General features: G+C 40.7%; 1 protein-coding gene across 2 annotated transcripts; it reads right to left on the reverse strand.

Annotated features, from left to right (window-relative positions):
* Window positions 1-25244, reverse strand: itga4 (integrin alpha 4). 2 transcript variants are annotated; one of them, XM_085435620.1, is made up of 29 exons: window positions 24945-25244; window positions 23293-23478; window positions 22759-22877; window positions 22435-22535; window positions 21019-21151; window positions 19616-19683; window positions 19182-19317; window positions 13951-14036; window positions 13749-13811; window positions 13531-13671; window positions 13149-13254; window positions 10914-11008; window positions 9956-10046; window positions 9827-9872; window positions 9410-9564; window positions 8177-8331; window positions 7901-8053; window positions 7138-7214; window positions 6654-6795; window positions 5735-5836; window positions 5354-5430; window positions 5021-5110; window positions 4753-4840; window positions 3053-3160; window positions 2765-2890; window positions 2545-2670; window positions 2364-2462; window positions 2134-2253; window positions 1-1935 (listed from the first exon to the last, which is right to left on the reverse strand). In XM_085435620.1, the coding sequence occupies exons 2-29, from the start codon at window positions 23463-23465 to the stop codon at window positions 1834-1836; spliced, it is 3078 nt and encodes a 1025-aa protein (XP_085291746.1). In that variant the 5' UTR covers window positions 23466-23478; window positions 24945-25244; the 3' UTR covers window positions 1-1833. The 2 variants fall into 2 exon arrangements, with proteins under 2 accessions (XP_085291746.1, XP_085291747.1); XM_085435621.1 differs by lacking the exon at window positions 24945-25244 and having other exon boundaries at window positions 23293-23538.
* Between the last annotated feature and the right edge of the window lie 443 nt (window positions 25245-25687).

Here is a 25687-nt window from a genome sequence, read left to right on the forward strand (position 1 = left end):
TGTTTAAATAGAAAATCCTTTATTTTAATAGAAAAGTGTTGCTAAAAGCAGTGAGACTCTCCAGTGCAGAACAACTTCACATAAGAACATCAAAGTCACTTATTAAAATATTAAAACACTCTGTGTGAATCTGTGAGGTGCATTTGTATTAAACACACACCGGAGTGGAGGGCAGCAGCTAAGTGAACAGTCTAAATGGAGACCGTTAACACAATGCTTTTTTTTTTTTTTAATGTATTACTTGATCCAACAAGTTATCAGTTTAAAAAGCCCAGGTGTCAATTTTAGGAAGTATGACTGAGAAAACTGACCACATCAAACATGTTTACTTAGTGTTTGTGATGTGTTTGTTCAGAAGATCATTAGGCCTCCCACCTACCTCACACTGGTAGGAGTGGTTAACCTTAAATGTGCTTTATTTAAAATGCATCACGTTTATGTTTTTTTCCTCTCTTGTTTTATTTGTATTAATTTTAATTTAAAGAACTCCCACAGGACAAACTTTTTCATGGGCATCACATTGTGATTGTTACCACATTAAAAGAGCCTTCATGCCTCATTATGTTTGATTCTGTGTGTTTGACCCTCCTGGGCCCAAAAGGAGGAGGAGTGGAGGAGAAATGCTCATTTCTAGCTGCCCTGCGTGGTGCACTTGTGCTGATCTGGCTGTACATTGTTTTCATTGTTTTTCCCTCCACATACCAGCATGGCTTCCTGTTTTCTTCTTCCCTGAATGGCTTCCAAAGCGTCAGAGAAACTGTAAACAAGTGTGAAATCAGGCTCACGGGAAGGTTAAGGAACCATAGCACCAGGAGGCAGCACAGTGGAGGATTCACTGTAGAAAGATCCTGCATTCTGCTCATTTTTCAATCCTCTGCCCTGAAATTTCTATTAATCCTACATCAAAACTGCCCTCAGGTTCCTCTATTGTGAAGCAGTTTGCAAAAGCAAAAGGGTAGGTAAAAACAGATAGCGCTAATAAGCTGATCATGTCCTCCACGTTGGAGTATCCAGCCAGTGGTCAACATTGCTGGCTCAGTGAACTAACTTTGTGCAAAACAAAAATGTGTGGATTTGCATCAGATGAGCTGATTGTGCCATAAAAATTTGCTGGTTTAAGCAGAGGAGACACATCCCAAAACAAATAGTGGGAGCCAAAAAACGGAGTGATCACCCCTGTTACCAGCAAATCCCAGCAGCCATCACCTTCTTCCTCCAGCTGGACGACATCCAGTGTGTGCCACAGGCGTCAAATGATGCAGCACTGCCAGTGAGTTAGCTCTTTGTGTGTTTGTGTGTGTGTGTGTGTTGGTCAGCAGGTGAACAAAATTCAGAAAATAAGTTACACAGACAAAAGGAAGGTTTCCCAGAGCTACGAGCCAATCAGAGGCAAAGTTTAAATCACCTGAGATCATAGAAAGTGATGTTCTTTGTTTTGTTTTCTCCTAAAAAGAAGAGTCAAAATGAAGGTCATTAATCCCAGGAAGCTCCGAGGCTTTCCAATTGGTTCAGATTTGATGACTTCCGGTTCACTTTCCTTTTAATTAATCCTCTATCCATCGAACGCTGCAGTCTTTTTTCTTTCAGGTCTTTGGATTTCTCTGGTTCCTTTTTGTGAAAGCATGTCGGCAAAATAGTTTAAAAGGTCACAGTCAGATTCAGGAGGCGTTCACTGTCACGTGTTAGACTCAAACCCTCGGAGCATAGGCGGATTTCACTGACCGATGACGTTCACAGTGCTGCAGTAAGACCGAGGCATGATGAACACTCTTTCATAGGTACAATGTGAACTCCACCTTGGGGTCAGATCACGGGCAGAGAGAACAATCTGGGTTAGGTAGTGCTTTCTCTTTTGCTGTGCTTGGGAACGAAGTCCCAGCTGTCTCTGTTGAACTCATCCTCCTTATGATGTAATTCTCTCTTGAAGAATCCAGCCTGACGGACAAAGAGAAGAAGAAAAGGTGAAGCCTGTGTATCAACTGCAAACATTAAACTGTAACATAATGTGGTTGGTCAGTACCGCAGAACTGAGCCATGATATTTTACAAGATGGTAGATTGTTAAAATACACCAGTTATTGCTGGGAGAATTGTCACAAAAATGAGTTTATGTTGAAAGACAAAAATTGAGTACCTTCCACAGACACCAGATGAGAGCTGCCAGGATTGTTAACCCCACGGCTAAACTGACAACGACAATGAAGATTTTCACCATCGCTGAGGGTTTCTGGGTAAAAACTGCTTCCACCAATACCTGGAAATGTGCAACATACATCTTTAACATTGCTGCACCACGGCAACTGTGAAGCCCAGACTCTCGGATCACACAGCAGTGTGTTCTGATTGGCTGCAGGGGAGTTTTACCTGTGCTACAGGATGATCCTGGATCAGGATGGTGTTATTATCTTGTTTAGGTGATGACATCACTGCCATGCTTTCCAGGATCATGATCCCATGGCGACCCTGAGACACAGAGAAAGGCATCAGGGACCAGAAACTCTGGCAAAATGCAGTGAAATCAGTCGCCTGCGTGCGAGTGTGTTACCGGAGCTTGCCGTAGTACGGCAGGATTCAGGTTGGCTTCCAGTTGGATGGTGACCTCTCTCCCCGCCTCCAAATTACCAAGGCGACACACTAACCACTCACAAGCCTTATCGGTGCGGCCACAAAACTGAACATAGAGAACAAAATTAAAGTTTGCACCCTTGCATAAGCTATATCTGAGAGACTACATTTTATGTGTGTGTGTGTCTGTGTTTGAGTACCATTCTACGGGTGGAGGTGGGCGAAAAGAAGAAGATGAGTTGTTTGATGAAGGAAGCTTGAGGGGCGTTGCAGTCGTCGATGACTGAAACAGTTGTGTCACTGATGTAACACACGCCTTGAGACGACTGCAGAGAGAATTCATGTGTTAGTACGGTCTGTTCTGTCACCATTTACGAATAACTTTTCTCACGCTCTTGGCTTGTTTCACCTCAATTCCAGCCATGACACATGAGAAATCACACAGAACCTAAGTGTCAAACCCACTGCCGATGTTTGTGTTGATGTACCTGCCAATCGACCACTTGCAACAGCCTGTGACGGTAAGGTGTGAGGATCTTCGGCAGCGCAATTTCAACCACAGTGTCGACTGACCTGCTGGGACCGGAGTTTAACACCTGCAAGGAGATGGAACAAGATGCTGAGACTCTCTAAGGCAAGGACGTGTTCATATCAAGAGCCCTGTTTATTTACCTTGCGCTTTTTCACCTTTTGATGTGTGCGCACCAGTGAAAGTAAACCAAATGAGCACAAACATAGCAACAACTTCCTGTTTGGTTCTGAACACTTCCCTTTAAAGAGTTGCTAAAAAATTGTTGATTGGCTCCAGTTTTATGATGTGCTACTACTACTAAGACCAAAGGTTCCTAATTGAAACCAGAAATGACCAACTTACAGATGACCACTTTCCTAAACTCTCCAACCAGTGTTGATGAAATTGGACTTGCTGTGAAGTTTTAGCTTCACATATGAAATTGTATTTTTGGACAGCTGCATATATTTTTTATTTTGGCCAAACTAGTCATTCTTCTATTCCATTTTCTTTGACTATATGCTGTTGAAAGTGCCGTGACACACAGAACTCGCACCGTGATCTCTGTGTTTCCTCATTTGCTGACCTACATTCTTAAATAAATAAGTTTGGTCATGCAACTAATGTCGTGACACTTCTGTGTGTCACAACATCCCACCTTGACACATCTAACTCTTCATAAACTCAGTACATAAGTCCATCCATCCTTTTCCGCTTATCAGGGTTGTGTGTGTGTGTGGGTGGAGATGGTGGAGTCAAACTCAGGACCTTCTTGCTCTTCTTCTTGGCATCGGTGCTAACCATTATGCCACCGTGCTGCCAGTACACATATAATATGTCATATTTATATAGTTTTTTTAAATATATTTATATATATAATATTTACAATATTTCTGCTAAGTTCTGCTATGTTATTGTATTTCTGCCAATATTATGTTTTCTTTACGTTATTGCAGTTCTGCTAAGTAATTACATTTTTGCTAAGTTCTTATGCTTCTGCAAAGTTATTACAATGTTTTGCTACTTTTCAGCTTTTTCGGCTATTTTTAGCAGACAGCTTCAGCGTTACAGCATCCACACAGCATTTTTGCAGGAAATGCAAATTTTTCTAGTTCTCTTTAAACTTTGCGTTTGTGATCAGCAATAAAGCTTGTCATGGTGTAGTGGTTTAAATTTGCTTAAAAAAAGATCATTGTTTGCTCTCACGAGAAGATCCGGCATTAAAAATCTGCCTAAATAAAATACACAGAGCTGCACTGTGTGACGATCCCTTGTGAATATGGGAGCAGCCGAAAGTAGCTTTTTATTGTCCTGGTCACAAAATCAAATTTTGACATAAACAGTATCATTTATGTGCTCTCTGTTGTTTAATCAGGATAAAATGGAAAAAAATTGGAAAATATCGTATTATAATGTTATACTGCCTCAGCTCAGTGACATGTTTTAACAGAACACACTCAATATTTTTAGTATTACTATAACATACATACAGGCAGACATACACATAAATCAAACTGTCTGCAAATGTGTACAAGTCTACCAAAGTCAAATGTTAAATTTAACCTCAATGAGCTCCATCTGTTACTGTTTTGCTTGTTTGGTATTTAAAGCATCCAGAAGTGTGTTTGCATCCTGTCTGATATGAAAAAAAAAACCCTCTGAATCAGGCTGACCTACCTTGTATGTGTAATTGAAGCTTTCTGAATAGCAGTTAGTGGAAATCAAGTCTTCATCTCTAACTTCAAAAGAGGAGGGAGTCACAAAACTGTAAACAGGCAGACAGAAAGCATTGGGATTAGTTCTCCGGAGTTAAAGATATCCTTTATTTCTGCACTCTGAGGAAAAAATGTTGTTCACATGAATTTCACTGACATGGTTAAAAAAAACACCCCAAAAAAGCCTTTGACAAAGCAAATAATAGTAATGCACAACAAGGTGAGCTCACCCGTGGATGTTCACATTGACTCCATATTTGAGAGGAAGGGTGAGGCTGATGGAGTTGTCATGGAGATATTCCCTCCTCTCATAGTTATCACTGCAGAGAAAATAAATTTCACATATTTTTACTCCCTGATGGTTTGATTCAAGGTTTAAAAGTCTATAAAGCTATTTCATATTCATTATTGTTTCTTCTTCTTCTTAAATGTTCACATTAACCTGCATTCTGCATACTCCTTTTTCAATAACACTTTATCTTCATACATTTGTTTGCTTTACTGTCATAGGTGAGGTGCCCACTCACCTCAGAAAAATGATGAGGTGAGCGGAGGAGATTTACCTGCTGGTGTTGACGTGAATGAGGTTTTGTCCAGGTGTGCTGTTCTGGTTGACATCCAACAGAAAGCTGATATTCAGCTACAAGAAAAAAACATTACTTAACATCTTCCTTCTTTATGATTTTTGCTGCTAGAACTTTTTTACACAATACAGGAATCTCTACTCAGCTGCGGTCCGTTTCACCAGATCGTTTTGCAATATTTTAAACAGATAAGTCGAGGAAAAATAGAGAACTGAAAGCACAAGAACCCGCTTTGACCTTTGATATGTGGACCACAGGAAGTTGAGGACCCATAATAGCTGGCTGGAGTACGACATTCAGGTTCCTCATAATTTTAGTAAGTGATCAGTGTGTGATTACCTCCAATTAGCTCGGGCTTACCTGGGTGTGCGCTGGAAGGAGGAAGCTGGTCACACTGCAGTCAACACCCACTGTTGTAGCGTTGACTTCCTGTGTGACATCACATCTGACCACATTGTCCTCCTGGTTGAAGAGAAGCAGACTTGTTTTGGTTTTGTTATGTATTATAATTTTGACAATGATCATTTAACAGTTGTGTGACTACCTGTTTACACAGCAGTTTTAACTGTAAGACCAGCCATGAAACATACTGCTGTCCATTGTATCTGCCTATGGTTGCTGATGACACTATCTAAGAGAGCAGCAGTCTGCTGTTCATCTTCATGTAGGTTCTCAAATAGAGTTCTGTTTTTCTAAGAATGATGGCACTTTTTTCTCATTTTACCCAATCAGCATCCACCTCTGGCAGCTCACTCAGCCAGGACCATTTAGGAGTACATACATGACGGTAGGTATGTTTTTCTGCCCTAAAAACAGCCCTGAAAATGACCCTGAAACACACAAGCTACACACCATTTTATCTATTGATTCAGTTTAGTTTTATTTATATAGCTTCAAATCACAACAATGGTTGCCTCAAGGCTCTTTGTGAGGTAAAGACCCTACAGTAATAGAGAGAAAACCGAACAATCAGAACAAGAAATCAGACTTGGCGACAGTGGGAAGGAAAAACTCCCCTTTAACAGGAAGAAACCAGGCATAAGAGATTAAAATTAGTAACCGATGCAAAATTGTGTATAAACACATAAAGAGTGAGAGAGGTGAGGTGTGTAAAGAAAAACACTTGGTGCATTATGGGAACCCCTCCCTAAACCTATTGGAATTTAACTAAGGGAGTATTCAGGGTCACCTGATCCAGCCCTTACTATAAGCTTTGTTAAAAAGGAAACATTTAAGCCAAATCTTAAAAGTAGAGAGGGTATCTGAAAGTCTGACTCACATTTTGCAGTACTTTAATGTAGTGGATGTTGCTGGGCAACCGTAGCGTCAGTCGTGGCAGGAAGGCGTCATCTCCAGAGTTCAGCAGTGAGGCTTTCAACATGATAGTCTGCCCGGATCCCAGCGCAAAGTACTCCTGCTGACTGAAGACAAACACGACAAACAACAAGCATCGCTCAGAATCAAACTTTCTCTACTGTTGAAATACTTTTGATTTCTTTTTTGGTTTTAACTTGCAGATTTTTACAGTTTGATCTCAGGAGCCCAAAGTGTGAAGCTGAATATAACCAGCAACTCTGGCACTTACTAATTACAACAGCATACAGCACACATTCATTCTCTACACAAAAATATGCAAACACAACAGCTTGATATCCTTTTTTCTTCCTTTTTTTTCCACGTATATTCCGGTTGTTTCCCTGTTGTTGTTTTTTTTTGTCATTCACACACAGCTCCCTGCAGTGTGTGTGTGTGAGAGATCTTACTGTGGGAGCACTAGATGAGCTGACAGCTGCATGTTTGTCGAACAGTTCACCAGGGAGCAGGAACGAGCAAAACGAGTCTGAGAGAAAGAAAAGAAGCAGCGGGTTAGCGGCAGCCGTGAGAATAAATAAACATTTCGATCGTGTTACTTCAGTGATAAATGGTAAATGGCCTGCATTTGTATAGCGCTTTACTCAGTCCTTAAGGACCCCAAAGCGCTTTACACTACATTCAGTCATTCACCCATTCACACACACATTCACACACTGGTGACGGCAAGCTACATTGTAGCCACAGCTGCCCTGGGGCGCACTGACAAATAACATCAAACAACTTGAGAGGTTCAATAAAAACCCTCTGATGACTAACTCCACCTGTGAATTCCTACTTGTAAACTGTTCCTGCACTGCTTTATGAGTGTGAGCAACATGTGGGGGACGCACACAGCAGGAGGGTGTTAATGTGCTGAGATGCAGCTGAAAGCACATCTGGATAGGCGATACACAAAGTTTGTTGATACACAAAGGTCGAACAAAGATAAAAAATAATAATTTGCAGATGGCTTAATGTGTTAGTTTAGCAGTATGCTAAACCTATGCGTCTATGCTTTTATAGCTGATTAAGCTAATTCATTGTGTTGTAACTGCAAGTAGAAATTTTTCATTTTTATTTAGAGCAGATTTATAAATATAGATATTGATTACTGTGTGCATGATGGGCTGTTCTAGCTGTTATTTGCTGGGTCTTTGTACGTTAGCTTGATACCTGGCTGGTGATGGTGTTGCGGTGTCCTGCGCTCCGCTGCAGAATGGGTTTTAACGGAGGGAAGGATGTGGAAGAGGCTCTGCGGCTGTTTGTCTCCCTGAGACTGTAAGAAACCACAAACTGAACCGGAGTAAAAATGTCCCTCACATCTTTCTGTTGGAGGAAAGAAAAAGGGTTCAGAGGAGGAAAGATGAACATTTTAGCATCACTGCTGTTAATCCAATCAGTGCATCATATGTTAATATGACCAAAATAGACAGTGGGTGAGTATATTACCCTTTGGTAAGCCACATGGGCCACACAAGTGAGATGCCCCTGTCGTGCTCGTACACGCTCATTTGTGATATTGGACGATCCGTTACCGTGGAAATAGAACCGAGGTGGGAAGGACGGTTTATGGAGGAGGTCAGAGGTCAGATTATATTGAAGATCTGAAAAAGAGAAGAGAGAAACAACCTTCAAAAATCAGGCTGTACACTTTATGCAAAACAAATGTTGCCATTTGGAGAAGCTATCATCCAATCCCAGCACTGAAACTGCAATTAGACACATTGCTGTTGTAGAAGAGGATAGAGGGAGAAAGAGAAAACGGCTGGAAGGTTGCATTTATGTATTTTACGATAAGGACAGTAGGAGTGTGACTCTGCAGCTTTGGCTGACCGATTACATAAAGCTGACCACTACATTCTTTTATGAGATGTTCAGATGAGTGGAAAAGCAAAGCTGTCAATTTACCAGTTAATCTATGTCCCCACCCTCACCAATGGTCACAAGGGCTGCACAGTGAAGGAGACGTGACGAAAATGAGACTGGCCTCTCCCTTAAAGATAAGGTCAGGAATTCAGGCACTCGACAGTGGCTCAGAGTAGAGCTGCTTCTCCTCCACACTGAAAGGAGGCAGTTGAGGTGGATTGGACATTTGACTAAGAGGCCTCCTCAGCGCCTCCCGGGAGAGGTGTTGCAGGCATGTTCTTCCAGGAGGAGGCCCAGGGGTAGCCCTAGGGCATGCTGCACAATTATTAATTTAAAAACTGTAAGGTAAAGACTCTACAATAATAAAGAGAAAACCCCAGCTATCAGATGCACTTGGCGACAGTGGGAAGGAAAAAATCCTTTTTAACAGGAAGAAACCTCCAGTAGAACCAGGCTCAGGGTGTGGCAAGCATTTGCTGTGACCAGTTGGGGGTGTGGGGACTAAAGACACGCTGCGGAAGAGAGCCAGAGATTAATGTACAGTTTATATCTCTCAGCTGGGCTGGGAAACCCTCGACGTTTCCCTGGATGAGCTGGGGGAGGTGGCTGGGGAGAGGGGACATTTGGATTTCTCTGCTTAGGCTTTGGGTGCCACTGGGGACGGTTGCTGCTGTGGAGTGTTTCGGTGAGTAACATCCACCTGCTGTCACTGACTCTAATGATGTGCTTGATTGGTGTTTACTTTTAAACATAGGTAGCTTTTAAATTTTATAAATTAACAGATAATACACTAAAGAGGTGCAATTAGGGCAGTACCTATGTGCCCCCTGAAATGTCTGGACTGGACACTGAAGCAGATGGTAACGTTAAAGCAGGGAGCTGGATGCTTGAGCTCTCGGCACAGCGCCATCCGATCGTCGATCTGCTCCGGCAGGATCAAAGACGCGTTCACTTGAATCACTGGACGGGTCCTGCAGCACAAGCACACAGTCAGAGAAATTATCACAGCATGCAGACTGGGGTTTATGAATCACTGAAAACAACTGAAAACAAATAAAGCAGGAGGATTTTGTTATTTTCACCTTATTTTCCACAGATGTTGGGACACTTTTGGTTCTCTTGCACACTACATACATTAAAAAAACATTCCTGTTCACTACTATGAGAAGACGGTAACTACAGATGGAGTCTTTTTGGGTAAAGTTTCAACAGGAAGCTTCAGTGACGACTTACCTGAGAACCACGGCTGAGTCAGAAAGGAACGCACCAACTGCCACATCTGCAGAGACAGAGCGGGTTCAGCCTGCTTAAAACGATCTAATGAAACAAATATGGCAGAAGTTTTGGCACAGAATTGTTTACCCTTGTAACCGTTATCGTCAATGTCAATGCCAGAGCTCAGCGACTGCCCGAACATCCTGAGGTCATGGCCAAGGGTGAATCCAGTAATCCTCTGAAAGCACAATGTTAGGTATACCATGGTAAATGGTAAATGGCCTGTATTTATATATGAACCATATATACCATGAAAGCTGGTGTAATGATATTACTTAAAAGCACAGGAGGATATAAGTACTAATGTAAGCATGTGCAGGCAAGTATGCCAAAAGGCCAAATATAGCAGCCAGTGGCTCTTTGCTGCATTTCTTCCCCTAATCCATTTCTGTGTCTGTTTTCCCGTCTATTCTCCTCTGTGCTATTAAAAAGGCCAAAAAATGTCTCGTAATATTCTTATACTTTGGGGGGAATTTATCATTAGTATAACTCCCACACTGGTTATTATTCTGTTAATATCTTTTCTGATTTTTTACTGATCTCAGTCTTAAAGAAAGAATAGATCACTTGTCTTGGTTTGATTTGTCCAAATTCATAGCTTTAACTCTTGGATCTGTGCTACTTTTCTCTTCTATTTTTTTATCTATTGTATTTAATTATTTATGAATCTCTCTTTGAGCTATGACTGCAAGGGGATCAGGTCAGATTTTGCATTTTTGTTAGACGTGTTATTGCACTGGTAAGTAAAAAGTAAGTAAGTGACATTTTTACCTGCACGTCATCCTCATTATAGCCCTTGCCTGTCACTTAAAGACAGGTAAGTCCCCCACATACACGTTATTCTCTAAATTAAACAGGGGAGTTATATAACAATTTGCCCAGATACATCTTGGGGGAATTACATTTAGAGAACAAAACCTTGTTTTGTACCAAGCTGAAAACATGTTTACTTCTGTTGTAAAATTGGGACATTCATATCTTGTTTCATTTGAGAACCTGCAGTTTTTCTCTTTTTCAGCCCTGGAGGTTTTTGCTCAGTTTGTACCTGGGATGGAGTTGATGAGATGCCCTCTTTTCTGCCGTTGTAGATGTACACAGCTCCTTTAAGGTCGTCTTCATGTGGAGCACCAATCACCACATCTATACACACACACACACACACACACACACACACACACAATTTTGTATTTATATACTTGAAAGGATTCTTGTTTTCACTTGTCACCAACCTACAGTGCCATGAAAAAGTGTTCATCCCCTTCCTGATTTCTGTCTTTTTTATTTTTACACTTTTGTACTTAACTTTTTCAGATCATCAAAGAGATTGTAATATTAGTCAGAGAAAACCTGAATAAACCTAAAATATAGTTTGTTTTTAACATAAATTAGGATTTAATTTAATAAAGGAAAAAATTTATCCAAACTTACTTTATGTGAACAAGTAATTGCTCCCTAAGCCTTATAACTGGGTGTGCCACCCTTGGCAGCAAGAACTGCAGTCAAGCAATTGGCAATGAGTCTTTCACATCAATGTGGTGGAATTTCGATCCACTCTTCTTTGCAGAACCTCAAAGTGTCAGATTTATTCAGAATACACTGCAGGGTTTTGAAGCACGAACAGCCAAAGCATCTCAATCAGATTTGAGTCCAGATTTTGGCTTGGCCACTCCAAAAAGCCTCGTTTTGTACTTTTTGGGTTTGGTTTAACCAGAGCTGGACTTCCTGCATGTAACCGATCGTTGTCAGGCTGTGAAATGAACCATATTTTAAAATCTGCATTTGTATTTACTCTGGTTATCTTTAGGATGGGACAAATTGTTTTTCACAGCACTGTTTCAGCCTAACCTCATCTTTGATTTCTTTTCTTCAAAGTAGTCGTTGGTTCTTGTGACTTTTTACATAAAATTTTCACACGTTTTAACAAACTAATTTTTAAATTCACAGGGTAATTTTTGTCCTTTCTTGTTTTTTCAGATGGATAAAAGTATGCAAGAGTATATAAACATGAGTAAACACTAGTATGGTCTTTTAATATTTAACTAAAGTATCCTTAAAATATTGAGGTCATGGACACACTAATGCAGTCAGAGATACTTCCATTGTTTCAGCCATCAGCACACTGATTTACATTTATTTCTTGCCTTACAATATTTCCAAGTTTACTGTAACGCTAAACTTGAAATCAGTCTTCATAGTAAAATTTCATGACTATAACTTTTCCTTTTTTCTCCAAAAGTTAGGTGGGTCCACCGTGTGAGTGTGTGTGTGTGTGTTAGTGAACAGATACAGTGTGTCCCCAGACCATGGGTACACACACACCCTTTTATCTAGCTGTGGCAGATTAGAGGGCATGTTCAGTTACAGAGCAACAACAGTATGTCATTAACGTTTAATGAACATAATAACACCCTCCACCCCTCTCACAAACACACACACGTACAAACACACACACAGACACACACAAACACACAGAAGGTAGGGGTCTTGATGTATGTGTTAGGGCGTTGTGTTACTTATCAGGAAGTCTCAAGTAGTTGGTTGGCTTGTAAGGCACCTAAAATACATCATCACTACATGCATGTTTTTCTGTTATGTAGCTCAACAGCCAGTTAAGTAATGTAGTAGCATTTCTAATGTTTGTTCTAATGCAGTAGATCTGTGCAGAAAGTAAAGAGAGCAGCTCTCTAATTACCACTCTCAAGGTGCCCTGGAGCACACAAGTGAACCCACAGCTGCTCACTGTGGGTTTTTGTGCTACTGTGACAGCTACTGAAGCAACGGCAGAGCATGTGCTGTTAGCAGTAGCTAGAGCAGAAACAGTAAAAGCAGGAGTCGTTTAAGTATAGTACTTATTTGCAGTACAAAATCTTCTGTTATTTGTAGTACTAGGAATAGTTATAGTACTTGCAGGCAGGTTCACCAGCAGTAATATTAGCAGTGGGACTAGTAGTATCTGAAGCAACAGTTACTTAGACTTCACGTTTTTTGCACTAAGACAGTTAAGGGGATATTTACATTTTGCAATAGTACAGCCATCAGGATTTATCTTTATTTTTACTGGTATATATATTTCCTTTAATGTATTTTTAATACTAAAAGTATTTATAGGAGAAGTAGTCTTCAGAAGCATAAGAAGGAAGATTTTATAAACTTCTAGCATTAACTGTCACATATTCAGAACTTCTGGTTGTAGTAGTATCAGCAGTGTTGTGTATACCAAAGCTTGCTCCAATAAAAAAAAAAACAACAACTTCTAGATCAGTCGGCGTGTGATCCCTACCAGGGTAACCATCGTCATCCAGGTCTCCCAGGTCTGCGATGCTCTCTCCAAATCGGGCGGCGTAGGCGTTGCTGCCAGTCAACTGAAACTGCTCCTCTAGCTTTGCCTGAGAAAGGACACAGGACACGTTAACAGGTCATCTCAGAAAGTGTAAAGAAAGAAAGAAAATAAAGTCTGTGTTCACGATCAGGTTCTTTTATTTTTAATTCACAAAGACCCGTCCTCATAGCATCACATAAATCAGATGTTTTCATCTCTTCAGGGAAAGTTTTACTCGTTATACATGGATGTATGGAACTGTGAAATTAGGATCGACAGCAGAAACAATCAACACATCAGAGCATCACAGTAAAATAATACCATGCTCAGTGTTCCTGCCTACCTGCCCCTGGTTGATGTACACATGGACTCTCCCTTCTTCTCTCACGTTGCCCGTTGCCATCGGAGCACCGACCAACAGGTCTGACAATCCATCGGCATTTAGGTCCACCGCACAAACACTGGAGCCGAAGTAGGATCCCAGCTACACAAAGACATGAGCTAAGTGCTAAGCAGGCGGTTGCTTTGAATGGGGAGCATTAATGCTAAGGAGCTTCATACCTCTTTTCCAGAGACTTGGGCGACAATCTGTAGCACACTGTTGTCTACTGTAAAGATGAAGACCTGCACAGTGTATACACACAGTCACTGAATTTAACATCACATCTGCTGTACATAACACAATTAAGAAATCTTTACATCACTGCACCAAAGATGCGCCGAAGGCTGGCGGTGCAGCCCTTGCAAGTCAGGTAGGTCTTACCTTTCCCTTCTGATTGTATTGTGGAGCTCCACCCACCACCTCCACACTTGCAGGACTCAGGAAGTGACCAGCTCCAACAGAATAGCCTGAACAACAGCATGGCACATGATTAATTTAGGTAAACTTTAATTTGGGTAAAGTTTCCATTCATTCTCATCTGCTTATCCTTATCAGAGTCGCGGTGGGGCTAGAGCCTATCCCAGCTACAGGTCACCAGTCTGACACAGGGCTAACACAGAGAGAGAGTGCCTGGGTGAAGTTTACTTTAATATTAATACTCCACTAAGTTTAAAAAATGTTGATATTCTTATGTTTGTCATACTCTGCCTGATAATAACAATTCTGTCCTTTTACTTAAACTGCTATTTGCACAGTGTGGCGCTTTTTCACATGACTGAGGTGTAGCTGTGGGCACAAGGATCCACACGAGTATGCAGGCATGTCACATAATTCACAAGTACACTTGTACAAGTACACATTCACTTGGTAAGTGATTCTAGAGCAACCGATTCAGGAAATGTCTTGTGAAGCAGGGAAGGAACCATTAGAGCTCTGCTCATTCATTTGGCACAAGCCTGTGTTCACAGCTAACCTATGTTGTTACGTATTTCCACCGCACAGGTGGCTGCTGGACTTCCCAGTTGAAAACTTTTACCAGATACTGTGCTTCCTGACTAAAATGTTTTCAGTATGGATCTTTAGAGAAAACTGGATATTTCTTTTACTTGTGAATAGACCTCAGCTAGCTCCTACCCCATTTATAGACTTAAATGCTAAGCTAATCTTCTGCTTCTCAGTGTAAATAAATAAATCCTTATGTCATTCATATTATTAACACTGTATAAAAACTGTTTACAAAGTGTACATCAACCTGAAACAGCAAAATAAGGTAGAAACTAGTCTGTTGGTTGACACAATTTTACCAGCAGTGGTGAAAATTTGATTTATTGGTTAAGGTTTCAGATCAGGTTTGGCATGTGGTCGATCTATACTGAGGTAAACCATTTGTGTGTGGCAATGCACAGACACGAAAAAGTCAAAAACAACCACAGGCTTAAAAAAAAAAAAGTTCCTGAAACTGTTTCCTGTGTACACACACACACACACATAGCCACATACACCAGTGGCCTAAAGACAAAACTCAGTAAAGTTTCTACCCCCATCATAAGTGAGAAGAAACCATTTTGCAGTCTGAGCTTGTATAATTGTCATTTCAGCAGCTCCTCACCACTGGTAATTGTGGTTTTTACGTCCCGTGAGAACCTTGAAGATGCTTTCACCTACAGTTTTCAGAACATAGCACCTCTCTGCTTGGCTTCCTGTTTCTCATGAACGCTGAGAGGTGATGCATATGCTAAAATGCGTTCGTATAGTTTTTTCGAAGTTTTTTCTCTTGGTTTCTTAAATGAAAACACGAATAAATATGACTTATGCCATGTCTATATGTACCCTTTATCCTCCTTAACACATGGGCCAATCTGCACCAACATCCTTACAGATTAAGATCTATATGTTATTAGAAAAATATATAGATCTCAGTTCCTTTGATTTTTGTATTTACTATGTTCATCTAATCACCCCCTGCAAATGCAAATGCGATGTTATGATCTCCGTTTTCAGTTGTTTCACCTGTCAGTTTCAACATGCGTAACTTATATTGTATATTTGTATATAATCTTGTGTGCGAGTGTGTGTGTGTTTAAGTTTTCGTCATCAGACTATATACACACCTAAATTGCTCAAGGATTAATAAAGTATAGTGATTCGGCGGTATAAGGCACATATTCAGAATAACAAGATAAACTAACCATACATGTCTGTGCCATACAGGAATGATGCTACAAAGTGCAAAACAATGCATCAACACGGGATGTAAATGTGTACATGCAGGTGTCATGACACGTATTCCTGCCAATGTTTTTGGATAAGTCTGCTGATCTAAGAGGCACAAACAAAAGGAGGAGTCTACCAGCAAAGGCACTCAAGTTATTAAGCCAACATCAATGTAATAATTAGACTTTAAATTTGCTTTGCAAATATTTTACAATAAAGAACAATCAATAAATAAAATAACGTTTGGGCTATGCACACTTTTTTTATACAAGAAAACTCCACAGGGCAAGTTCTCAGTTTCTCCAAAAACATGTTCACTGTGAAGCCGTGAGCTTTTTTTAGTTCCTGCAGCTATCAGCAGTGACAATGTTTGCTTTAAGTCAGATAACGTGGCGTGCCGATAATTTAGCGCCAAAATGCAAAATCAAGACTTTAAAACGAGACTCTGCAAACCAATGGGTGGCGACAGCGTGGTTATCTCTGTCGTTTATGATTATGAGGATGAGAGCACACTGTATATATATATATATATATATATATATATATATATATATATATATATATACATATATATTAGGGGTGCAACGATATTCGTATCGATATTGAACCGTTCGATACAGTGCTTTCGGTTCGGTACGCATATGTATCGAACAATACAAAATTTGTAATTTATTTTATCAACTTTCCTTCTGACGATGCTGTCTGTGTTGAGCGCTCAGTGAATCTGCGTTCGACTACTCCGCCTAGGGTCGACAGTGCAGCCTAGGCGGAGTAGTCAAACGCAGATTCACTGAGCGCTCAACACAGACAGCATCGTCAGAAGGAAGAGCGCAGGGCAAGCTAGCGAGACAGAAGTTAAGCTCTTCTTGCAACATGGACCTCCCCCACCCTCATTCAATGCTCAATTACATGGGTGGGAACTAGTGTGTTAGCGCAGTTAACTCGTTAACGTGCCCCATGCACGGGGCTATCAGGGGTAGCTCGTTAACGGAGATTTGCTGTGTTGTGGCGTTAAGGTCATTTCAACGAGATTAACCTGAAAGCACTAGTGGGAACACAACGAATATGACTGCACATTTACGCCGACATCATCCTAGTGCAAAGACAAAAACAACAAGCATGCTACTAACTTTAGCCGAGTCATTTAGACAGCTGTTAGCACATGATTCTCCTTATGCTGCTGAGAATATAGCCCGGAAGAAGCGGATAGTATAGCTTTTATTTTGGAAAGAGACATTTCTCTGTAATAAACTCTCTTTTCCAAAGATGAGTGATTCCTCAATCAGATACAGGGCTTGCAATATCGCTAGCCCGACGTCCTGGGGCTAGCAATTTTTTCAGTCGGGCTACCAAAATCTATCTCTGCCCTGCCCGTCGGGCTATTGTAGGAAGGAAAAATATATGTCAATGCTTTTGCATTCTTTCAGAAATGTAGCTGGGTAATTATGTCATTGGCATCGGTGAGCCACTGTCAATATGTGACATATTGCAATCGCGTTTGAATTTGCGCTTGTTTTTTTGCTTTCACTTTGCAATCGCGCGAACTGTGTATAGAGAGCGACAGCACTGATCTGTGAGTGATGATAATTTGTGCACCAATTCCTCTGACATCGTCTTATTAATCGTTAGCTTACTATGCAAACATGACAAGTGAAATCTCCCGCAGCTTAAACATGTGAGAGGTTGATCGCGCAGAGAATCGCTGAGCTTATGTGAGTGCGTGTGTAAAAGCAGGAGGATATATATTTCATTTCTTCTGAGCCAAATAAGACAGGTCAGGGTGAAGAAGTGACAGCCAAAGAAAAGCTTACCACAAAACGGAGAAGTTATGACAAATCAGACTATAAGGCAAAAAGAAAGTGCAGCTTTATGGTTTCATGGACAAAAGAATTTCTGTGGCTGCAATGACGAGCTAAATAACCAGGGCTGCACATAAGTGGTCCGCAGGTGCGCATTCGCTGTCAAAATAAAAAACACACACAAGGGTTAGGGTTAAATTTAAAAACTGTACTTTTGAGTTAAAATATATATTTATAATTTTAATAAATGACAAATTAAAAAGGCATGAACATTTTTTTGTATCGAAAAATTATCGAACCGTGACACCAAAGTATCGAACCGAACCGAACCGTGAATTTTGTGTATCGTTGCACCCCTAATATATATATATATATATATATATATATATATATATATATATAGGGCCCAAAACACATATAACCAGATGACGTTGAAACCAAAGCTACGTGTTTGTCCCCAAATACTTAACAAAGCTTAAACTTGGTTCTCCCGGGAAGCAAAATACTGAACGCATAAAGTCTGTTTATATCAACTTACTTACATTTCCAAATTTAACTTCCACCTGGAATACTTTTATTGACTTTAGCAAAGCTAGTTCGACATTTTAATGAATGTGCAGGTTAAGTGAACTCACACTAAACTACGGTTTGTGTTTTAATCAGCTTTTGCTGTTTGGCCACTTCCTTTGCTAAAGCTGTTTACACCAACTTCAGATCTCACAAGAGAAAGAGAAAAAGCCAGTGTTCCTCTCTCTTAAAGCCAAAAATGCTTTAATTGTTAGTTTAATTTAATGGTGTTTTCTTATTGGTAGTAAGGAGGAATCATTTTAACAGGTACAGTAAAATAATGACCAGATAGAGTCTTCTCAATGTTTTTGTTTCTATTATTCACGTCTCTGTGAAAGCTCCATAAATGATGGAAGGAAATCTATGACAGTAGCTGTAACTAAAATTAAGTTGGACACTGAAGTGAAACTAAGGTGAGTATCATATTCACAGACAGAAAAAGTGCTACCTCTGTGTGACCTGTTATGATGTCTCCACAGCACACAGCATAGCCATGAGCAGCTGTACTAGTGATAGCATATCCTGGAAGCTGCTTCTTCTTGCTTTTTTTTATTTAAAACTTATCCTTAAATCTGTATAGGTTTGTCTCTTATAGACCAGATCAGACTATATTTAACAAAGCACAGAACATTTCCTTTGTTTGAGTCTCACAGCAAGGAATGAATCCCGGTGTTCAGCGGCGTTGGTGTGAAGTGGCAGGAAATGTTTGCATGAACAGGAACTAAGGTAGTCTTCTGACCAACATCAGCTTTATGTGAACACCTGTCAGTGAATCTCCTTTTGGGCGTGAGACTTTTTACCCCCACATGGTGGCTACAGCATGTGAGTGAACAGCAATCAAAGAGCTTCACCTTCACATTTTGTCAATCCAAGCCGCAGAAGGAGAATTGTGTTTAAAGGAAGGGACAGAAGCACAGACCGACTCTCTCTGATGAGGCTTGTGGTGAAAGCACAACACCGGTAGGTAACAGCTGTATTCTGGAAGCGGGCTAACATCAGCAGTGCTGGTGGAGGGCCGCGTGGACTACGTACCCAGGTAGCTTCCAAATTTGACGGCTTCAGTGTTGTCATTATCGAGGTAGGCTGAAATCTTCCCGCTGGTGCTGTTATAGACCAGAACTGAACCAGTCCAGTAAGATGTCCCTGGTGCCCCCATGATGACCAGATCCTGAGAAAGAGAGAGCCTCTATATTATAATGTGATGACTTTATTTAAGCTGCATTATATGTATAGCTGAATATCTTAGATTGACTCTTATGTTGCTTTAAAATTGTACTTCTGATTTGATCATGTCACAGTTTTGCTCTTTTTTTTAAAAAAAAACTTGAATTTATACATTTTCATAGCCTGAGGAGCAGCAAGAGGAGAGCAGATGGCTTTTTAAAACATGGATGGACCACATTCAGTCTGCAAGAGGAAACGGGGATGACACGATTTTAACAAAGCGTGTTGCTTATGTTACTAACCTCTGTCAGGAAGTTGGAAATACCCGCCTGACATGATCCATAATCCTCCCCAAACTTCCTTTGGTGGTCTGTAGGAGACACACAGGCATGTCAAAAGGTGAAGGTGAACAAACGAATAAATCCCTCTGCAGCTGAACAGCTGCTGGTTTCACATGCACACACATTCATATCGCTACAGTCACGGTCATGGTTTTACATATCAGGACATTATTTAAAAATAACAAGCAAAATAAAAAATAGTCCTTACCAGATGTTAAAATTGGGTACGTATAACCTGAGATGTACAATAACACAACATACTGGACTGTCACATTACTTATTTAACAAAAAATGAAGACAAAATGCAGAAGCAGTGTGTGAAAAACTAAGTAAAAAAGACTTCATGAGTCTTTTTGTCTCACTCTGCTTTATAAGATGTTTCCCTTCATTGAGGTTTGGGGCGGCTGTTCATGCACAGCTCTCTTAAAGTCCTGCTACAGCGTTTCAGGCGGCTTGAGGTTTGAACATTTGGATATTGTAACACTATGATTCTTCTCCTCTGTCAGCCATGAAGCTGCAGATTTCTGTTGCGTTTGGGACACTACATGATCCAGTTTGGTACAGGCTTTAAATATAGGACAGAGGTCCACACGTTTGACTCTAGAATACTCTTACGACGTGTTTGGGCTGAAATGCTGTTTGTTTTTGCCAAACTCAGCACTGTCTCATTTTCTCTCCCTCCAAATAAGTCATCCTTGTTCAGTCTTTTTTTAATTGCACTGTTATGAACTTTTAACATACTAACTGAGGCCTGCATAGTCTGACATGTAGCTCTTAGTGTTTTTTGTAATTTCTTTGAGCATTGCACAGTCTGACCTTGGAGTGCATTTGCTGGAACGTCCACTCCTGGGAAGTCTGACAGCTGTCATGAATGTTTTCCACTTGTGAATAAACTCTCTCAGTGTAATAATAAATGAACCCTTCCCTGACTGATGGGCAGCTTCTCTAAAATCATTGTGATGTCTTTTCTCCTGAGCATTGTGTTAACACACACCTCAAAGCTCCAGACCAGCAAACTGCCGACGTCTGATGCATCTGGCTCTTAATTACCTTCTGAATTCCTATAAAATCAGGACTGTGTCTGTTTTGACTTAATAGCTGTTAAATAATTAATATCACTGTGTAATTTTAAGACGTGCCACTTTATTTGTATTATGTCCTGATATGTAAAACCACAGAAATGTCAGCAGGTGAGTTTCGTTTTACTATGACAACTGTATGTTTGTGACCTTTATTGACATCATGTAATTTGTAGTTCTTTACCCTGTTCTACAAAAGGTTGCTAGGTCAAAAAGTTGTTCTCTCTAGTAGGAAGAGAGGAATAAGTGTAACCATTAGAGCAGCATGTGTGCGTGTGTGTGTACCTCTGTAACAGGGGGTCATAGCCTTGTAAGTTTTCATGTCGCTGCCAAAACGATAACACACCCCATTCGGAAGCTTGTTGTTCTGACCATCTTTCTTTGAGTAGAAGACGTTCTTCCAGCGGTGACCACAGGCCTGAAAACACACAAACACACACACACAAACAACATGTGACATGCACTCATTACTAAGTCACACGTTGGCAGCAAAGTGTTGTTGTTCCCATGACCTAAGTCACTGTAACAAAAACTGTGTGTGTGTGTGTGTTGAACATTATCATTTTCCTGTATGTTTCTTTGCTTCTTTCCCCCCCTGTGCTACACAGACGATCACGGTGAGGAGACATTTGGTGCTGTAAATACTTTCTCAATCACATCACTGCCTCCATTGTGTGTAACAGAAATGCCTTCAGGCTTTTCAAATGTTGCTGTCTGTTGTGCAAATGTTTCAGGCTTTCTAAGTGACTGACCTGCTGTTTAATGACTGCTGACTCTTTGTCATAAAGCTGGATGTAAAATGGATTTTTGTTTAAAAAAATAAGAGTCCATAACCTCTGAGTTTGTTTATGATACTGTTCTAACGTGCGTTGACGGTTTCTCTACAGTGACCCTGCACCTTGGATTAGTTTCTCTGAGTTCTCTAACTCCCTCTTTTTGCTTCATGTTGTGAATCATAATAGAGTAAAACAGGGAGTGCAAAGGATATTCATTTGTCACTATAATAAAAAAGAGACACATCCCTAAGTGTGCAGGATCTGCTAATAGCTCAGTGAGCGCTGAATTGTGGACATCATTGGTAATGTTACTAATCTAGTCTGACTACCTACCACTTTCCCAGCATCAAACAAACCTAACAGCACAATGGCTCCTCTGAAATGCTGAATGATACAGCGAAGTTATTTTACATAACCAGCACTAAAAGGGATTTCCATAAAAATTGTTAAAAAATACCTTTTTTATATAATTATATGATGTGCACCATGCCTTCAAAGCACACCACCAACCATCGCTAGCCCTGAAATGTTAAGCACTGCGAACTCTTATCTGCTGGCATTTGCAGTCTTTTAGATGGTGTCTGTTTTATGGCATGCTGCCCTACCTCACTGGAAATACCAAAAGTTTACAGCCTTTCTGAACAGCCACACTGTAAAAACCACTCTTCACCCAGAATGGTGAACAGCATTTTGTTAAAACTCGAGGTTTGTCTGACAGAACTGCCACAGGCCACGTGTTTTATGTCCAAATGGTGTTTCAGAAAGTCCACCAAGAACACCAAAGTCACAACAACGATCATGTTGAGGAAACTGCTGAACCAACGAAGATGATAAAACTAAGAAAAACGTGTTTAGTGTCGCTCATTGAGCATCAATAACATGGGGGAAAAACCTAAGTAGCACAGAGAGAGTGTGTGTGCGTTACCAGGATGTGTCCCCCTTCCTTTTCAGGTTGTCTGGATAAACTGACTCCCATCCACTGGTGATCTTGCTCGGCTTCACACGTCTTTCCACACCAAGACACATCTGCATACACATGGATACATGGTTGACTGTCAGCATATCACCTTCACTCACCTTATATAGCATCTACAGTACATCCACTTATTAAATATATGTGTTTATAACACTAGCACAATAAAGGATGTTTTGGCTGAACTTGCATCTCTCATCTGAGTTTCATCTCCATCAACAGCTGGAGTAACGCAGGGGGAAAAGACTAAACGCAAAGGCTGACAAAAACACACACCAGCAGTCATGTGGTGGCATTTCCGGGGTCCAGCAGCAGCGATGCTGCAGCGGAGAACAGCTCCTGGAGACACTGAATGATCGGAGGATGTGTTTGCGACTGGCGCTCCAACTACTAACCTAAAAGAGGGAAAGAGAGGCATTTAGCACTGGTTTTGTCTTTGTCTCAAGTATCTAAATCGCATCTGTGTGTGAAGCATCAAAGAGCTGCTCTCATTGGCAAGAACTGGCTAACTGGTGTGGGCACACACACACAAAGTGATACTGTGTGAAGATGGCAGCTTACGGAGCGTTACTATGGCAATTAAATCAATTAGAATAAGACTGTAAAAACAGCTGTGAGTTATTTTACAATTTAAACTGCATGAGTGAGGTACTAGCATGTAGCATTCTTTGAAATGTAGTTTACGATGAGCAACGGCACATCAGTGGACAATCAGTAGTAGATAAACAGATCAAAAGTCAGGGTTAGGGTTGGAGGGGGCTGGTGAGTTGTTAGTAGACCAATAATGTGAATACTAGTAGTGATCCAGACCAGCTCTCTGTGTTGTGGCGATACAGCAGGACTGAGTATCCGAACATGGAGGAAGGCGGGCCTTTAAACTCCAGACTGTGGTCCTGATCCAGACTGTATCCTGCAGCAGGAGGAACCAGGGTCTGAACTAAGACCATGACCAGTGCAGACACACTGGCCGCGGAGACCTTCATGATGGAGGGCAAACTGCGAGAAGAAAACAGAGGTTATGCTGAATGAGTACGGCAATTTACATTTTATCGCTACACAGTTGGTCATTGAAGCAAATCTTTAAAGTTTCCTTTAGATTTTTCCCAGATTTTTCTTTTCACAGTTTAGTTGTGTCTGAGTGGGATTTATGTGACGATTGCCCAAAATGTGGCATTCCACAAGTGTGAGGTTATTACCAGCGTTTCCACTGTAGGACATCAGTAATTCATTTAACTGGACTTTATTGAAAAAAGGGGAAATTGCACAGGTTCATCCTCTCACTCACTTCAAATGACTTGTTTGTTGTTGTAATTTCCCAACAAATAACAGAAAATGTATTAAAAAAATAATAAAATCAGCTTCAATTTACTTAATTCATGAGCAGTTAATCAATCAATACCTTAGATGAGAACAAAGTATGTTTAATTCGAGCATGCATCACTTTACTTAACACCACAGTACACAGACTATTAGCACGCTAAGTATGTCAGCCTGAGTTTTGGCATATGTAAATAACAAAATGCACTCTAATTAAAGGATGAGTTTTTGATGTTTAAATGTTTCACTGAGTCTAGACATGAGATAACCGGATGATTAAACCAAAAAAAACCCCCATGCTGATATATATCTACTGTCAGACAGTCTCAGAGTTACTTAGGAGACACACCCTTGTGAAGTACTCTGGTGTCTGGTTTTATAAAAAACCACAGCAAGTGGTTGCTTATATCCAACCACAGACTGAAAGCAGAGGAAATCACTTAATTTGTTCAGGTTAAATTAAAGAAAAGTTACATCTACTTTTCCATCAGTGCAAAAAATCTAAGTGTTTCTGCTGTCTGCTCTGGCTATGAGTTTCCCCCTGCTTCCAGCCCATATGCAAAGCTCAACTAACTGTCATCTGGCTGTTTCCTAATCTATACAGCAGGAGAAAGAGTGAGTGAGAGTGCTGCCAATCTTTCTTCCTGTCTAAAAGTGAACAAAAAAATTCAATCAAGTCGATTTTCCAAAATTGGAAAACTGCAAAATCTATTTTTCATTGTGCTTTTGTTTCTCTGGATTTGTTTATTCATCTTAATTTGCTTATTTTAGCCTGTTTGAATCATGCTGGGCTGTGGTTGCTCTTACAGAGTAAAGTACAAAGTTACGCTTTTCTAAATAAACATGAGCTTAATAACAGCTAGTTAAAAACTATAAGTAATGGTCCCAGACATTCAAACACACTGTTGTCAAGTTTCCAATGTCGAGGACCCCCAAACTTTTGGGTCATATGAAGAGTTATGACTTTACCGACTGCTGCCATTATTACCAGTTTATTTACAGACTCATTGAACCGTTAACAAAGAAATATTTTTTTCAGCCTGACTCCTCAGCATTGTTTGATTCTTCGTCAGCTCTATCAGTCATTCACTGTATAAACGGTCCACATTTCGCTTACTGTACCGCTCAGACAGCAGAAAGCCTACCCCGGGTCAGACAGCTGTTATCCCGGGTCAGACAGGTCCAGGGGCTGACAGACTCAGGAGAACCGCAGCGCGTGAAAGACGTCTCCGTTAAATCCACTTTATTATTCCCCGCGGGTCTCGCTCGTGCGTAAATCCTCCTGTTGCTCCCCAAGTCTCCTAAAGAGTCTCGTGCGTGGACCGGCTTCGCACGAGACTTGTGTGTTCTTATTCGGGCAAACACGTGCAGTACGAAAGAAGAACTAAGACGAGAGAGTTTGAATGTTAAAAACAGAAAACAGAGTGAAAACCTGAGCTGAGCAGAGTTTCACATGGAGTCAATGAAACTGAGAGATGAGCGCGCGGAGACCCTCCCCTCTCTATTTGCGCGCGTGCGTGTGCAACGGTGTTTCTTCTTCTAAGCCACGCCTGAGCTCGCGCGGTGTGTGAGTGTGTTAGAGTCGTTTCGTCTTCAGTTGTCACTGAATTTGAATGAAGTTAGCGTTGATCTAATGTGACTGTCTGAACCGTGCAATGCGCGCAGGAAATATTCAGAAACAACAAATATGAGAAGTCCTTCTCTTAAAGTGTGAAGACAGAAAACACAGCAGTCGTGGCTCTAAAGTTTAAAAAACTCCTTTATTCTAAAAAAAATCCATCCTCACAACGGATGTTTCTATTGTTTCTATTGTTTTCATTTGTGAAACACGTGAAGCTTTAAGAATAAAGCACTATGCGGCCTGCAAATTCATATTCATAAAAGGTTG

The sequence above is a fragment of the Copadichromis virginalis genome, linkage group LG16 (genome assembly GCF_057382275.1).
Source record: "Copadichromis virginalis isolate Kocher_CV1m ecotype Utaka linkage group LG16, C_Virginalis_male_GT1.1, whole genome shotgun sequence".
NCBI lineage: Eukaryota > Metazoa > Chordata > Actinopteri > Cichliformes > Cichlidae > Copadichromis > Copadichromis virginalis.